Here is a 17,676-nt window from a genome sequence, read left to right on the forward strand (position 1 = left end):
TGTTGCGGATATATCCAATTACCCAAAGTAGAACTGGAGTTAGTGTTCGGAGTGTGGGATTCCTCACGCATTATACCCAGAGCAATGATTGTATGTGGATCGACAATACGCCACATCCGGGATAGGGCCTGAAGGTAGATCCGCCAATGAGTTATATCTGGAGCGATGTTCAGAGGCGGTCCACAATATGCTACGTCAACGATAGGGTACGAAGGTGGATCCACCACGTGTTCACCGGGGATGTGTTCTGTTTCTGAAGGTGGATCCACCAGCTGTAAGACGTGATGTGAGATGGGATTGTAAAACGGATTTCAATGACACTAACAATTTATTATGTAGAACATTAAATACACACAGTAATACTAAACACAAATGCAATTACAGCCCGATCGTATAATGAATGCATAAGAAACTACAACTTACAAGGGAGACATGAGTGTATGATCTTTAAGATGGGACGAAAAAAGGGCAATCACGTGGAAAAGAAAAGATATTCTGCATTAAATTATTTATCTGATCCACACATGAATCAATACATGAATAAAACATCACATTGCCTCACTACTGGAAATATATTGGTCATCTTGTGGAGCTGTAAAATCGGAATCAGAGCTTCTCCAGTAAGAATGGTAAATTTCATATTCATCAGACTAACCAAGTAAAACTACCAGAAATGGGTTTTCTTCTGCATTGCGTTAAATGTTTTGCACAATGGAATAGCCTACACTTGTAATTTCATGATTTCATTCAAAGTGGCAGTGATAATGCACACAAGGTCATTCCTGAAACTGCAAGGTAAACCCTGAAATTTGGCGAGATGATTCACAAAACAATTTCATCCGAATACAAATTATTTCTGAATGCAGTAAACTCGTGTGGACAGTTGCAATCGGAATAATACACTTCACATGTGGCTCATCACACAGACAAACTTAAAACTGATGAAAACGTGGAAATTTATTCAGACTGAAACGTAGCTTGGCAAATTTAATGTAGAAGACCATTATCATGCAAAACACGAAACATAGTTAATCAAAAGAGAGACCATTACTGAACGCACATGGGCGCTTCTGGCATGAACAAAGTCAAAGCGCCTGTCCAGTCATTCTTCACGAAAATTAAGTAAGGAAATTCACTAAAACGAAACAAAAAGCACTGCTCAGTGTGCTAAAAATCGAATGTAATGATTTCCTCATACTTAATGAATAACGTAAGTACACTGACTGAAATGAAATCATCTAAAGCTATGTTCCAAAGGAACATCACGTCTTCCAAGGTTGCATGTGGAATCCGATGTCTATTTTAAAATGGCGAGTGGGGGCAGTAGGCTCCGGAGACAGTTTTTTAATCGAAGAGGAGAGGGATATCGCAAAACGCCCATTGCGAAAAAGCGAGAAGTGCTCCGATTGACAGAGAAACAAACTTGCTAGATTCCTCTGGTACAAAACTTCCGCTAACGAAACTATGCAGCCCAGAACACACAAGAAAACCGCTGCTTCTCTCCATGTTAGGTTCAAACACACATGCTCACAGATTCGAACTACACAGAGATCTTTGTTCGAAGAGATTTCGGGACTGCAGTCGGTCGTCTCGTAAACTTCATTCCACGATATTTCAATTTGACACCTGTCAGTCATCTTCAGATGACCATGGAAGACTGAAGAAGACTTTTTTTTTTCTTTTATTGTATTTCAATTCCCCACCGGGGCGGGCTGGCAGCAGCATGTGCGCTGCTCTTCAGCCTAAAGACATAAAACATACAATAGAAGACAGTCAAAATAAGTTAAAAGGAGAAAACATGGTGTACATAGATATAAAAAAGGGGGGGAACATTATGGAAGACAGTAGACAGAGAGGGGCGACTGTAAAACGGAGATTAAAACCGTAAAAAGTAGCACACACAAAAAACTACACACTGTGACAATTAAAAGAACACATGGCGAAGTACGACCGGAGCAGAAAAAGTATAGACGGACGGCATAGCACATAACAGTCACTGGCAGTAACACTATGTAAAAGTCCAGCACACAATTAAAATCACACCTCTTGACACACAGGAGACAGCAACAAACACAACACTGATGGAGCACTCTGATGACAATGAGCAAACAACAGGATCTGCCAGGGGCATGGTGATGAGGGAGAAGGGAGGGAGGGGGGGAAGAGGGGGGCGACAGGTGGGGGCGCGTCGAAGAGGACTGGGGAGGGGAGGACGTGGGAGGAACACAGTGGAGGAGGGGACGCAGGGACTCAGGGGGGAAAGGAGGAAATTCCGCTCTGGGAGAAGGAGGGGAGAGGAAAAGGGGCGCCCTGGGGAGGGGAGGGGAGCAACGCCAGGTTACAGTTGGAAGGAGGGGTATATGTCATGGTGAAGTTCAACATCCAGGAGTGGGAGGTGCTGGAAATTGCCTTAATGAAGGAGATGGAGGGTGTGGAGGTGGAGAGAGGGAGAGAGGGAGGGATACAGTGATAGAGGCATTGCAACGGGGGGGGGGGGGGGGGGTGGAGGAGAGGAAGGAGGAAACCAGAGGGTGGGGGTGGGGGGGAAATCAAGCCTCCGGACAGCGTAAAGAATGCGAAGATGTTGGGGGAAAAGGAGTAGGGTGGGGGAAGGGGATGAGGTCGTACGGGAGCTGTGTGTGGGGGAAGGAAGGCAGATACGGAAGGCAAGGCGGAGCACGTGGAGTTCGAGGATTTGGAGGGCCTTGTAAAAGCGGTGGGGTGCGGAGATCCAGGCAGTGCTGGCATAACAGAGGGACGAAGACGTTCTCCGCTCCACCTTATATGTGCGCTGATAGTATTGCTGCGCATGCGTGAGAGTCATGGTGACAGGAGGAACACACCAACCGGCTGCAGCGCGCCCTTGCTGGTGGAACTGCAAAGAACCAGCTGTCTTCGCCAGTTGTCGCTGGTAGCAGTTTATCGGAGTATTCTGGCGACTTCGTCTGCAGCAAATTTCAGAGGTGGCGGAATCCACGCATTATCCAGCTGGTAGCCGCTGCCGTGGTTCATTACATTTTCCGCGATGCGTATGTCAACGGATTCTTTTATAACATATTCCCAAAAAGATGTTGGTGCGGCCAAAATTAATGTTTTGTCACAGTCCACTGAATGTCCATTGGAGATACAATGTTCCACAGTTGCAGCCTTTCTGGGTTGCAGGAGGCGAATGCAACATTTCTGTTCTGTGCAAAGTTCTTCCACTGTGTGTGTTGTTTGTCCTGTAGGCCATACCACACTGACAAGGTATTTTGTAAATTCCTGCCCTCTGCAATAATAAATTATCCTTCATTGGTCCCAGCAGGTCTGAAATGTTAGATGGTGGGCGGAAAATCACTTTCACCTGAAAGTTATTAAGGATTCTTTCTATTTTGAGGGAAATATTTCCAACGAAGGGAAGAAAAGCTAGGGACTTCGTGGGTGCGTTCACCTCTTTATCCAGTTCTCGGTTCTTGGTTTTAGCTAAGATTGTTCTGTTAATTTGCAGAATCGAGTGTCCATTGTCTCTGAACACCGTCCTTAAATGTGCAAGCTCTTTAGGTAAACTATCTGCATCCGACACTGTATGGGCTTGTGCACAAGGGTTTTAAGCATGCTCATGGTTTGGGATGGGTGATGGCAACTCGAGGAGAGCAAGTACATATCAATGTGAGTGGCTAAGTTTTATGGAGGATTTTGAGGAAAGAGCATTTGAATCAGCGGTTTACCCATGTTGTTCTAGATTAGAAATCTGGAATATCTACTTAGTCTTCTATGGTTAAGGAGTTTCGGATAACTGCTTTTAGTAATTCTGCTTTAGTGGTACTATCATCAGTGACATCGCTATTGTTATTTTTGTGGCGGTGTTCGTAACGACAAACAATTCGCTGTAGAAACGACTTACGAAGTCACCGCCACACTTTTAATAGCGGGCCGACCGGTCCGCTGGAATGTGGTGAACAGAAAGATGAAAACCCAAACACTCTGATTAAATAAAAGTCGGTACTTATCTTTATTACGAAGATACAGAAATACAGTACTGAACTCCATGTCTACAGAAATCTGTCTAGTTCGAGTCGGAGCGGCTAGGTCAGCGTCGGCTGACGACAAACAACAACTCTGCTGCGATGAACACACAACTGACTAGCAAGTACACAATTCGGTCGCGAGTATACAACTGAGCGGCGAATACAGAACTGTGCTAGCGCTCGCGACTCCAGCGCTTAAGAACCCAGAAGCCAGCGGTGGCGCGCGCAGACTTGCGGCGATTTCCTGTATCGCTGGCGCTGCTTATGCGGACGGCGTCCGGACTTTGATGCTGCCAACCTTTTGGCAGCGGGCTCGGTTGGCATTACTGGCTAGGATATAACAGTTATCGCACAGTGGAGGTTCCATCAGACTGGACGAAAGCAGTAATCACACCAATCTTTAAACATGGAAACAGAAAAGATTGTAACAACTACAGAGGTATCTCTTTAATCAGCGCTGTGGGTAAAATCTTCTCAGGTATTGTTGAAAGGAAAGAGCGAGTATTAGTTGAGGACAAATTGGATGAAAATCAGTGTGGGTTTAGGCCTCTTAGAGGTTGTCAGGACCAGATCTTTAGCTTACGGCAAATAATGGAGAAGTGTTACGAGTGGAACAGGGATTTGTATCTACGCTTTATAGATCTAGAAAAGGCATATGACCGGGTTCCTAGAAGGAAGTTATTGTCTGTTCTATGAGATTATGGAATAGGAGGCAAACTTTTGCAAGCAATTAAAGGTCTTTACATGGATAGTCAGGCAGCAGTTAGAGTTGACGGTAAACTGAGTTCATGGTTCAGAGTAGTTTCAGGAGTAAGACAAGGCTGCAACCTGTGTCCACTGTTGTTCATATTATTTATGGATCATATGTTGAAAACAATAGACTGGCTGGGTGAGATTAAGATATGTGAACACAAAATAAGCAGTCTCGCATATGCAGATGACTTAGTTGTGATGGCAGATTAGATTGAAAGTTTGCAAAGTAATATTTCAGAGCTGGATCAGAAATGTAAGGACTATGGTATGAAGATTAGCATCTCCAAAACGAAAGTAATGTCAGTGGGAAAGAAATATACACGGATTGAGTGACAAATAGGAGGAACAAAGTTAGAACAGGTGAACGGTTTCAAGTACTTAGGATGCATATTCTCACAGGATGGCAACATAGTGAAATAACTGGAAGCGAGGTGTAGCAAAGCTAATGCAGTGAGCGCTCAGGTACGATCTACTCTCTTCTGCAAGAAGGAAGTCAGTACCAAGACTAAGTTATCTGTGCACCGTTCAATCTTTCGACCTACTTTGTTGTATGGGAGTGAAAGCTGGGTGGATTCAGGTTACCTTATCAACAAGGTTGGGGTTACGGATATGAAAGTAGCTAGGATGATTGCAGGTACTAGTAGATGGGAACAATGGCAGGAGGGTGTCCACAATGAGGAAATCAAAGAAAAACTGGGAATGAACTCTATAGATGTAGCAATCAGGGCGAACAAAAAAAAAATGGTTCAAATGGCTCTGAGCACTATGGGACTCAACTGCTGAGGTCATTAGTCCCCTAGAACTTAGAACTAGTTAAACCTAACTAACCTAAGAACATCACAAACATCCATGCCCGAGGCAGGATTCGAACCTGCGACCGCAGCGGTCTTGCGGTTCCAGACTGCAGCGCCTTTAACCGCACGGTCACTTCGGCCGGCCAGGGCGAACAGGCTTAGATGGTGGGGTCATGTTACACGCATGGGAGAAGCAAGGTTACCCAAGAGACTCATGGGTTCAGCAGTAGGGGGTAGGAGGAGTCGGGGCAGACCAAGGAGAAGGTACCTGGATTCGGTTAAGAATGATTTTGAAGTAATAGGTTTAACATCAGAAGAGGCAACAATGTTAGCACTGAATAGGGGATCTTGGAGGAATTTTATAAGGGGGCTATGCTCCAGACTGAAAGCTGAAAGGCATAATCAGTCTTAAATGATGATGATGATGATGATGATGATGATGATTAAATTTGTTAGACGTCTTTAGCATATGTACTCCAACTTCAACATAGTGAGATTACGCAGTGCTTAATGTTTTGGTGTCGCATTCGAGAAAAGTGAAGTTCAAAACATCGTCTGGAAATGCAGAGTTAATTTTTCCATCGTTTCCCTGAATTTGCTACGGTGAATGGCGGGTCGATTCCTTTGAAAAGCAGGGGTCAATAATAACGTCTTAACTTTATCAATTTTCGGAAATTTTCATCCGTCACACAGAAGAAATCCACCATTATTTAACAGAAATACACCTGACGTACTTGGGACTCAAACGATAAACACACACGATCGCTGAAAAATGATCGTCATTCTTACCTGATCTCCCTCAGAGACTTCACTCATGGTTTTGATGAGGATGTTCACTGTGACGCTGAGTGGAGGTCCTGAAACAGAGAATAATCGCTGTGCTGTACTGGCAATAACAGGAGGACAGTATAGGAATCATTATGACATATGTTCATGTAGAAAATACTTCTTACATTTTGAAGGAAAACGAAAGCAGTGAAAAATATGAGATGTCAATAATATTGTTGTAGTTGATGCGTGCTGCCGAGTTCTTGGCTATCGATTCGCATCAGCGATAGTTGCAGCGCTGGCTGCGCGACGCGAGGTCGCCAGGACGGGCTTTTAAGAGGACGTTTACTATCTTTGGCCCCAAAAAAGCATGTTCTTTGAGAATTTTTTTCTCGGGATGTGTTATAGATATCAATGTCAAATTTGGTCAAAATGTTTATTGATATTTCCTCTACAAACTGGAATTTTTTCGACCGGAAATGTCGAAGAGCAAAGGCGGACGTGCCGTCGGAAAGAAACAAAATTTCGATGTAGACCTCCACGTGCGGTATGTCCCAGGTCAGACGGCTCGTCTGGTATCAAAATTGAGTTGACGTTAGGGAAGTATATAAGATACTTCAGGAGTTGTACCTCGCTTAAATTATTTGGACCATAGGAAACAAAATGGTGACCATTTGAAAAAATAGGGTTTTTTTCATCGATTTTTCGACTTCGTCGGCCAAATAAAAATATTTATAGTTGATGGATCGGAATAAAAGTGGTACAACTCCTAGACAATTTAGTTAGCTTCGTCGGAAACAAAGAATCTTGCCAATCGCTTCAGTAGATTTGAAGTTACCATACCGCGCCATACAAAAGGGTCATTTCGAGAAAAACGCGTTTGAAGTTTTGACTACATATAAATGCAATATTATGCAACTTACGTTCAATCTGCTAATTCGGGTCCATAAACTAGTCCTTCGTCTTCCTCATGGAGGACGTTCTGCTCGATCTGGGCCATCCTGCGCTGCTCCAAAGCCGACGTGCGGCCGGTGACAAGCAGTTTTCGGCCGCTTGAATCCGGTGGTCGTCCAAATACTTGGCGAACTGCGTCGAATACAGTCCCAGGGTGACGTCCATCGTTGCCATGGTCTTCAGAATTGTGAATACCGTTCGTCGAAGCTGCTCACTGCCAGGAAAGTCGCAATCTCCACAGTCTTCGCACCAGAATGCAAATGCTTGAGGGCTAACTTCCAAACACACGCGTTCAAACTTTCATTTAAATTTTCTGATGCGTGAAAAAGGCCGATTTCAGGCAGGTGCATTTTTTTGTTCAACCGCGAATGACAAACATTTCCGTTCCGTATTCGGAAAAACTGTTTCAGGGGTGAATTCTAAACACTTTCATGGATCCAAAAACGCAATTTTTTTAAAAAAAATCGATTTATTGAACCAAAGGGCACCGAGGCCTGACGTGCTCCTGTTTGGCGAGGACGGAACAAGCCACTGCGGCTGGCGTCCCGAAGGTTTGGTAGCGCGGAGCTTCTTTTTTTAAACAAAAAAAAAAACGCTCAAGTTGTGCAGAATTTTGCGCGGGTTTGGCTAGAAATGTCGCAGTCTTGGGGTATGCTCCAGAGATGCATGTTAGTGGGCAAATGTGAAGCATTGTGATTAAAATTAGCAGGAGTTCTACATCTGGGCTAATACTGTTTTGTGCCTAGTAGCCATTTTCTATGTGCTTAAACTTACTGTGTGTTTAAAAGCATCTAAAACACAGAGTCGCTAAAGCCCCGTTAAAAGGTCTGTTGTGTGGCTGTAGTGGTAGCCCAGCGTTGTTTATTCTGATAATTTTCGAGTTTAACGTTTGGAGCCGACACAGGCTGGTGAACTATTTTAGCAAAGGAAATTTATCATATGAGTTACTGGTTGATTTGTGAGTGGGTAGAGCCACCTAGTTGAAATATTGTCAGTTGTTATTATTCTTACAGCCATCTTTAATATGTTCTGGCAGTACTACCATAAGCGTGGTTTTAGAGTAATTTTGTAGTAAAATGGTTTATGTCTAGCCCTCAATCACAGCTCTATATTTCAATTGTCATCTTTGAATACCTTTAAAACCTTGCACCTGTAATGTTGCCAGATTTGAGGGCTTATTCATTGACAAGTCGTAACCTTATGTATAAGTCCTTATGTCTGATTAAGTATCGAGCAGCTAATGCCCTTATGATTTCACGTGTACAGGCGTGTGCCATCAGCGCTGAAGGCACCGGTTAATGGAAATATTGTTTTCCCGTATTGTGTCGATCGAGGCCTATGTCTGAGGATGTCCTGTTAGGCAATTAGCTTGAATAGTGCTTTAAATTGAAACTCTTAAGCAACTGTCTTTTCTCAGAAAAATTGTTAACCTGTTTAGTTTAGTGGCAGCTAGAATGGTGAAGTTGTTTTGAAAAAATTTTTGGGTGCTACGTATGGCCAAGTGCAAGACTTAAAAAAAGTTTTGGTGTATTCCTGATGTTAAAACGGCTAGTGTCGATACGAATTGGTAAATTCGTTGGAGTCTTTAAAGACGGCTAAGCGCCGAGTTAAACTTGAAATGTAATATGTTTGTTAAACTGCTGGTGTAGTTTAAAAAATTAAGCGGCTAGTGCCGATTGAAACTGACAAACTCATTTGAGGACTTAAAGACTGCTAAGCACCGAGTTAAGCTTCATGATTTGTTTGCGCAGTGTTGAGATCGATGGTAAATTTAATTTACTTTATATTGTATGTAGTTGGCAATTTAAATGTCTGCTGCCGGTTCAAGAAGGAAAGTAGAGTCAAGTGTTTTAAGGCGGCTGCACGCCAATTAAAATTCTAGTATTTTGAGTGTTGTGTATGGCTTATGTGGTTACTCCAATAAAGCGGCTAGAGCCAATAGGAAGTAAGAATCATAAATGATCATTTTAGGTGATACTGTTGAGAACCTGGGGAAATTTAAGATCTTTTTGTCTTGTAATTATTTAGTAACGAAAGGCCAGTTGAATCTGGATTATTTGTTGGCTTGTGTCATTTGTTTTAAAGGCGGCTTGAGCAGGTTTTAACTTAATAATCCTGATTGGTCGGGTCTTGTTTAATTAAATTGAAAACTGCAACGTTCTATTATGTAATGTGGTTAATGACAACTGTATGCTTTTTTTGTTAATAAATGTGCGCAGTGCGAAGCACGATTTTCTCAATAAAGTAAATTTCATTTTTTTTGCTTAGTGCCTTTCACTCAAAGACTCTTGTGTCCTAGCCGCCCCTATTCCATAGGATATTCCCATTCCTCGTTTCCGGTGTAGGACAAAGAGGAGGGGGGGGGGGGAGGGGAGGTTCAGGAGTCATCAGTCTGAAGCCTGGTTTGTTGGAGCTCTCCATGATTGTCATGTTTGTGCTGACAACATAATTATGTCCTGTCGTTCAGTCACGGTAGCACTTCCTGTTAGCGTTTTCCATTCATTTGTTTCCTTCTTAACTGTGCGATTTCTTATTAGTGCACGTAACTTTCATCGCCCTTATGTAACATTACAGCTGAAACGATTCGATTTTCGTCTTCTACGTTTTTCCCAGGGTCCATAACTCATTTCCATACAGTGTTGCCGGCCGGAGTGGCCGTGCGATTCTAGGCGCTGCAGTCTGGAGCCGAGCGAGCGCTACGGTCGCAGGTTCGAATCTTGCCTCGGGCATGGATGTGCGTGATGTCCTTAGGTTGGTTAGGTTTAATTAGTTCTAAGTTCTAGGCGACTGATGACCTCAGAAGTTAAGTCGCATAGTGCTCAGAGTCATTTGAACCATTTTGAACCATACAGTGTTGGGCTCCGTGCATATATTTTCATAATTTTCTTTCTCACGTTAAGGCCTACATTCGTTACTGCTAAACGTCTTTTGATAGAACTGCTTTGTTTTCGTGTGCAAGTCTGCTTCTTATGTTCTCCTTGCTTCGTCTGTAATGCACTATTTTGCTTCAAAGATGGCAGAATTCCTTCAGTTTGTTTACCACATGGTCCCCAATAGTGATATTTAGAGGTCAGTTAATTTATTTTCTGCTGCTCTTTGATGGTGTTCAGTCAACTGTTCATACTACCCAACAGGGCATGTAATTCTTCTCCACCTTCACACGGGATAGCTGCGTCATCAGTATTGAAATCCTTTCACCTACAATTTTAATCTCACTCTTGGACTTCTTTCATTGTGTCTTGCATATGGAGTCTGAACAGTAGAAGAGATGGACTGCACCCGAGCACTTCTCTCTTGACCTTGCACTGTCATCCCCCCCCCCCCCCCCCCCCCCATGATTCTTGTCCATATTTTATATTATCTTAGAATTTCGAACGTTCTACACCACTGTACCTATAAAGGTATCTTTCTTATCCTGAGTTTTGTTTCCGTAACTGCCACTCTATCGCCACTGCCTTTCCTAAAGACATACCAATCGTCATCTAACAGATCCTCAGTTTTCCCACTTACAGAACCTGGAAAAAAAGGTACGATATAGTTCTTTGCAGCAAAGTTTGAGCCCACCGAGACCTACCCCAAGCCTATTCTGTTTTTCGAAGGCCTGCAGCCGCCAACTGAGCTGACCGGTTTAAAAAAAATTAGTAACACCCTTAAAATAGCACAATGGTCGGTTTGGAACTGACGCAAGTTATTGTAATGGAGTGGTGTACATGCACGGAATTCGATTGCATGGAATCATCGCAGTGCGTAGCATCGACCTGGAAATTTGAAAGAATGGAAAAAGGGGACGTCTTTGGACTTGTCCGTGACCACATTATGTACGCAGTTGTTCAGTTGATTGGTATATCATGGTGGACTGGCCAACGTGTCTACGAGGAATGGTGCACCACTTGGAGTCATGTGACCCAGTGTAAGATGATGTCTCGCCTTGTCAATAACAACCGGCTTCAAACTCGACGGAAAACGATGCTTTCAATGAATGCAGCAGGTCCATGTCAACCAGTTTCCGAGTCAGCTTTACGAAGCGAATAACAGGGAATGGTCGTTTCGAGCCGGGTACATCGCAGAAGGCCATCGCTCACAGCGGCAAATAAAACTTAGTCTTCAATGGCCCAAACAACGCAGAAACTGGGCGGTAGCTGAGAGGTGAGTAGCGCGGTTCAACGCGTCGCGATTTTGCCTCTTTTCGAATGATACAAGACGTCGCTGGAATGGACCATCCAGTGAGACGTTTAAACGATAGTGCGTGGAGAATTTTCTTCAGGCTGGAGGTGATTCTGTGAAGTTTCTGGGGTGGTATACATGCCATGACTTGGGCCTACTGATTCAGGCTGCCCGCATGTTTATTTCGACTTTTTCAGTTGACAAAGTGATGCTCTTTCCTCTACATCGCCATGCTGTGAAGATTCCTGTCGTCTATCGTGACTACAGTTGTGTTCACAAGATCGCACGCAAACATTCCTGGTTCGACGAACACTAACAAGAAACCAGGTGGAGGGGGAGGAGGACATTAGTGTTTTACGACCCGTCGACAGCGAGATCATTTAGAGACAGAGCAGACGCTCGGATTAGGGAAGGATGGGAAACGTAATCGGCCGTGCCCTTTCAAAGGAAACATCCCGTCGTTTGCCTCAAGCGATCTAGGGAAATAACGGAAAACATAAATCGGAATGGCTCGACCCGGGTTTGAACCGTCGTCCTCCCGAATGAGCACAGTGTAAGAAGGATCCCCTTAAGTGAGAGATCGCAAGATCAGTACTCAGTACGGCTCATTGGAACGTCTTGTGTTAAGAACTATGACAGGAAAAATGTCAGCTGCTAATGACTCACCACGCGTCTCAGAAGGTCAACAGAAAATGAATGTCTGGGAGTTGCAGAGACCAACCTTCTATGGGACTTATGTATTGAATTTGTCCAGTGGTTCCAGATGGTTTGAACTGTAATGTCACACACTTTTCAGGAAGGATAGTTTGCTCTAAAGAACTATGATTTTTATACGCAGACCAGGAATCATGTGAAAACAAGTTATTTTGACCAGTTGTTGTCCAAAAGCAGTGATGATACGATAGCTGTAGTTTTCTTATGCCCATTTTCCCACTCGTGCTTGCTGTGCTGTAAATATTCTCTACGGCCCTTGCAAGATCACACACACGAGAAAGAATCGAAGGGGGGGGAGGGCAGAGCACCTCCAATTACTCACAGCACAATAAATAACTTTCCAGCCAAATTAGCAGTCGACATAATTGTATGCAAATGCGTTAAGGCGTTGGTACCTTTAATTTCCAGGGTTCCTTACATATGCATTTTGTTTTCAAATCCCGACTGATCGAAGTTGAAAACAAATTCCTTACTGAATGACCGGATAAATTTATCTCATTTATAAATTTTTGGGCAGATTCCGCAGCTCGTTGTGTGCATCGTCAAGTTGACCCTTTATTTGAAATTTCGTTATCTTACGTCTTCCAATTCTGTAGCACTGTTTGAAATTATTCAAGCTGTGGTTTCACCGCCAGACACCACACTTGCTAGGTGGTAGCCTTTAAATCGGCCGCGGTCCGTTAGTGTACGTCGGACCCGCGTGTCGCCACTATCAGTGATTGCAGACCGAGCGCCGCCACACGGCAGGACTAGAGAGACTTCCTAGCACTCGCCCCAGTAGTACAGCCGACTTTGCTAGCGATGGTTCACTGACAAAATACGCTCTCATTTGCCGAGACGATAGTTAGCATAGCCTTCAGCTACGTCATTTGCTACGACCTAGCAAGGCGCCATTACCAGTTACTATTGATGCTGTAAAGCATGTACTGTCAAGAGCGATGTTCACCACTTATGGATTAAAGTTAAGTATTCCACAGCTACGTCCTTTTTTGCTAGTCTCATTTCCTTGACCTGTTCCAGATCTCACGCCAGCCTGCGTGAGCTAAAACACCTGCCTTTCGGCTTCCTCTCATAGTGGGTTGGCTCTCTTGCCAATCCACAACATCTGGCGACGAGGTTTTCCGCGTTCTTATCGATATTGCCCTGATTTACTTGTGTCATGGCTTCGCCACCATCTCCAGATGTACTGTCCGAATTTTATCGCTTACAGAATCAGTAGACGCAGGCCTTACTGGATGCCCTTGGACAGCTCGTCCAGGGTCAACGTGCAATGCAAAACGATGCAGCAGCCGCCGCTCCACCGCTACCTCAGCCACACCACACTGTTGCACCAACTTTTCGTCCTTTTGATGCTGCACTGGAAAGCTGGACGGAGTGGTAACGCCAATTTGGATTCCATCTCGCCGCCTACAGAATTCAAGGTAATGAGGGGCAGCTTCTTCTCCTTTCCTCCGTAGGCGCCAAACATACCATGTGATAGTCAAATTATTTCCTCGACGCGACGTAGTAACTCTGTCCTACGACGATATTTTGTCTGCATTAGATGCATATTTCAAAGAATCAGTCAATGAAGTTACAAAAAGGTATACCTTCTTTCGTACAAAACGTACGGCCGGTCAAACTAATCTGGAGTGGGTTGCAACCTTGCAAGGCCTTACTAGGGATTGTGCTTTTGAGTGTCAATGTGGACTCCCTTCTTCAGATACTATGGTACGTGATGCAATTGCACAGAACGTTTCTGATGTTCGTATAAGGGAGCAGATTTTGAAACTAGTCAATCCCTCCCTTCAACAAGTGATGGACATATTGGATCGGCAGGACACACTTGACTTTGCTCAGGAATCATTTGAAACTTCGCCACCCGTGTGTCAGGTTAACCGGCCCGCCGGGCGCGCTGCACGGAACAGTAAATAGCCCTCGCGCCGTCCGCGCAGCTGCCACCAGGCTCTCAGCCACGTGTGCCGCACAGGCAAGCAAATGCAGTGCTAAAATCATGCCCGCGGTGTGCTACTAGACATTCGCGTGAGAATTGCCCATCACGCCAAGCTATTTGCTTTTTCTGTAATAAAAAAGGACATGTTCAGAGTGTTTGCCAGAAAAAGCTCAGATCGGACACTCACAACCATTCCAGGCCCTTTGCTTCACGCCGGAATCGGAATGGAACCAAAGATACTCCGGCTCGTGAAACTTCGCCCATGGAAATTCATGTAGTTCATTCCACTCCGCCCAGTGCCACTCTCTCTAACAGTGACTGTGTTCGTCCCACAAATAGTGTGCGTCGACATCGATGGAAATCCCGTCATGTCGCAAGTGATTCTGTACCAGTGTCAGTTCACGTTGCACGAGACAGTCGCTCTTGTCGTCAGCAGTGGACGCATCGCTGCAACCGCCGTGCGCCTTCCTGGGTCCCGCGTCGCCGATCGCTTCCCGTGACCAGTAGTCCTCCGACATGGACCTCTTGCCCGCTCCGGGCACAGCCTCGTCTGTTGTTAGGCTCCCCACCTCATCGCATACGTCAACATGAGGTCCTCCCCACAACCGTCTGCCGATTTGCGGGGGAGGAATGTGGTGTCACCGCCAGACACCACACTTGCTAGGTGGTAGCCTTTAAATCGGCCGCGGTCCGTTAGTATACGTCGGACCCGCGTGTCGCCACTATCAGTGATTGCAGACCGAGCGCCGCCACACGGCAGGACTAGAGAGACTTCCTAGCACTCGCCCCAGTAGTACAGCCGACTTTGCTAGCGATGGTTCACTGACAAAATACGCTCTCATTTGCCGAGACGATAGTTAGCATAGCCTTCAGCTACGTCATTTGCTACGACCTAGCAAGGCGCCATTACCAGTTACTATTGATGCTGTAAAACATGTACTGTCAAGAGCGATGTTCACCATTTATGGATTAAAGTTAAGTATTCCACAGCTACGTCCTTTTTTGCTAGTCTCATTTCCTTGACCTGTTCCAGACCTCACGCCAGCCTGCGTGAGCTAAAACGCGTGCCTTTCGGCTTCCTCTCATAGTGGGTTGGCTCTCTTGCCAATCCACAACACAAGCATACACTGCTTCCCTTGAAATCCCTTTAATCTATGCATAACGTAGTAGGTCGCTATCATGAAATCCTTGAAACGCGCAAAGACCAGGTTTTGTAACAAGTGCGCCTTTCGCTCCCTTGAATATCCATAGTTTATCTTATGCATTACAACGTCCACGGTATTTTTTTTTTACTGTGCTACAGATTGTCTTCCATGTACGTAGTTACGTTTAGTACCCACTGCCTAGACAACGATTGTCCTTTACTACGTTCCACTAGAGACGGGAGTTGTGGCGCACTGTCGAGAAGGATGATGAAGTACATGACCTGTTTCAATATCGCCTTCACTTGTTAAGCACGTCTCGTCATCTTTGTATTCCTCGTGCGCATTGTCCGCACAGTCGAGTGTACACGACACAACACATTCCACTGACTCATCTTGCACAAACGGTAATGTTTCATCTGCCACTTCTTCTCACTCTGCGAAATTCTTTTGGTTCCTTTCTTACAAAATGTCGACTTCGGCCACTGTTGTTGTAGATATAATGCAATGTTTCCTTTGTTTATCGTCGGCATTGCTCTGCTTTATATCAACGCCACTAGCACTCTAGCGCCGATGTGAGTTATTTCTCACCTTAGCATTTCAACTACGCTCCGTAGACTTAAACTCTGCTCACCACTGGATACCTCCAGTGCCGCCACCTGTTACCTTTAGCAGCCAATATTGTAGTTGCATTGTAGACAATATGTGGGGCGTCGAAAGGCCTAAACTTTATTGGCCTTTTGCGATCTCTGGGGGTTCCTTGTAAGGCACCCTATCGCACATCGACTCGTCCACTTGTTACCTCCCTATTACTAATCGGCCTATCCTGCTAGCGATATAAAATTTGACCGTGGATCGCATGTATGCCTAATGGATTTTTTCTAATTGTATAAGGCTATCCTTCCCGAAGAAGTGATACCGATAAGTAGGAGGAAAGTGAACAACCGACCCTTCTTATGGAAAGTCTACTAAAAATAAAAGTACTTAAACCGAACAGGGCTATAATTTGGAAAATGAAAGTTATTTTGTGAATTCACTCACGAACAACACTGGACAGAAAGGGGTACCACTGATTATGAATCCAAAAGTTACACTTGTGAACGAAAAGGAAGTAATTAACGGTCGCCAGCCCACTAGGGCAATTTACATCCAAAATCCTGTACAAGACGATGGAAAAGAAAAATATGTATTATTAAACACTGACGTGGCAACTAAAGGTTGCCACTTTTTTTACACTAATTTTAAGTGGGTATGTAATGATAAAGAAAACTGAGAAGTCACTCTGACGTTATGTTTGGCATTATATTTTGAAAAAGGCAATCGAGTAATGATTTGAAAATATGCAATTAAACTGTATGTTAGTACTGAACTTCGTTACGTGAACAATGACTTTCAGTGACCTCAGCATAACGTCATCAAAGAAATTTAGAAAAAAAAAGTACTTTTTACTTTGCCGTTACTTATTTTGCAGATTGGATTTCATATTATTGCCTGCACAACAAAGCCTTTCTTACTGACTTGAACAGAATTAAATACTAGAATACGAACTAAACCAAACAGCCATGTGCTCCAAGCTATAAGTAAAATAAATAAAACTTCTGCACTCTTAATTTGTGCATTTCTTTAGATTTGGATTTTTTCCAGTGATTGATTCTCAAACTTGAAAAATGGAACTGCTTTACTTTAGTCATATACTGAAGCCTCTGTTCTACAACAGTTAATTAAAAGTAGACTGACGCTAAAATTCTTAAAAGAGAAATTATTCATTAATAAACTGGCTGTAACTATTCAATTTGTTTTTTATGACACTCAGTTAGCATATTAGGAAAAAAAAGGAACAAGGATCCTGCTTGGTAACAATGCCTAGGGCAATGAGGACACAATCGCCCTGAGTTTAACTGATTATTATTCAAATAAATCTTATCGATCAAATCACGTTCGGTTTCGCTGCAGGGTTAGCCGTTAATACTTTCTACCAATGGACAGTGTTACTTAAGTGCTGTGCAAACGACGAAACTCGGAGCCGACGACGAATCTGTGTTGCTGGAACTGCTGCTGTTGTTGAAGACGGTATAGCATATTGTGGAGCCACGGCTAATTATAGGAACGGGCAATCGTAATTAATACAGCCTCTTCCGCCCGTCCACTGTTCGTACTCCTGCTCTAGACATCTGGCCGGCGCGCCTACATGATGCCGCCGAAAATGGTACTCTCTACTGCGACAGCGTTAACACCACACTTCCGCACACTACATGCGCTGGAACCCGTCTTCCACTCTGCGCGCTCTGCGCAATAACTCCCTACCCAAAGATTTTACAACGGACAAGTACTGCTATTATCGTTGCTAGTCGATGAAAATAACAATTCCTTTGGCTTTTTCCCACAGCTTATAAGTTTCACAGTAAAACACAGATAAATACAATGAAACGCCAACAGACTTTTACCTA

The 17,676-nt window shown here is 44.1% G+C and overlaps 1 protein-coding gene across 1 annotated transcript in view; it reads right to left on the reverse strand.

The window, feature by feature from the left end:
• LOC124804983 (gamma-aminobutyric acid receptor subunit alpha-6-like) overlaps positions 1-17,676 on the reverse strand; it is a 139,138-nt gene that overhangs the window by 92,696 nt on the left and 28,766 nt on the right. Inside the window, exon 3 of the mRNA XM_047265374.1 lies at positions 6,344-6,411. Within this exon, the coding sequence (XP_047121330.1) occupies positions 6,344-6,411 (68 nt within the window). The remainder of the gene's footprint in view (positions 1-6,343; positions 6,412-17,676) is intronic.

Source organism: Schistocerca piceifrons, chromosome 7 (genome assembly GCF_021461385.2).
Source record: "Schistocerca piceifrons isolate TAMUIC-IGC-003096 chromosome 7, iqSchPice1.1, whole genome shotgun sequence".
In the NCBI taxonomy this organism is placed as follows: domain Eukaryota; kingdom Metazoa; phylum Arthropoda; class Insecta; order Orthoptera; family Acrididae; genus Schistocerca; species Schistocerca piceifrons.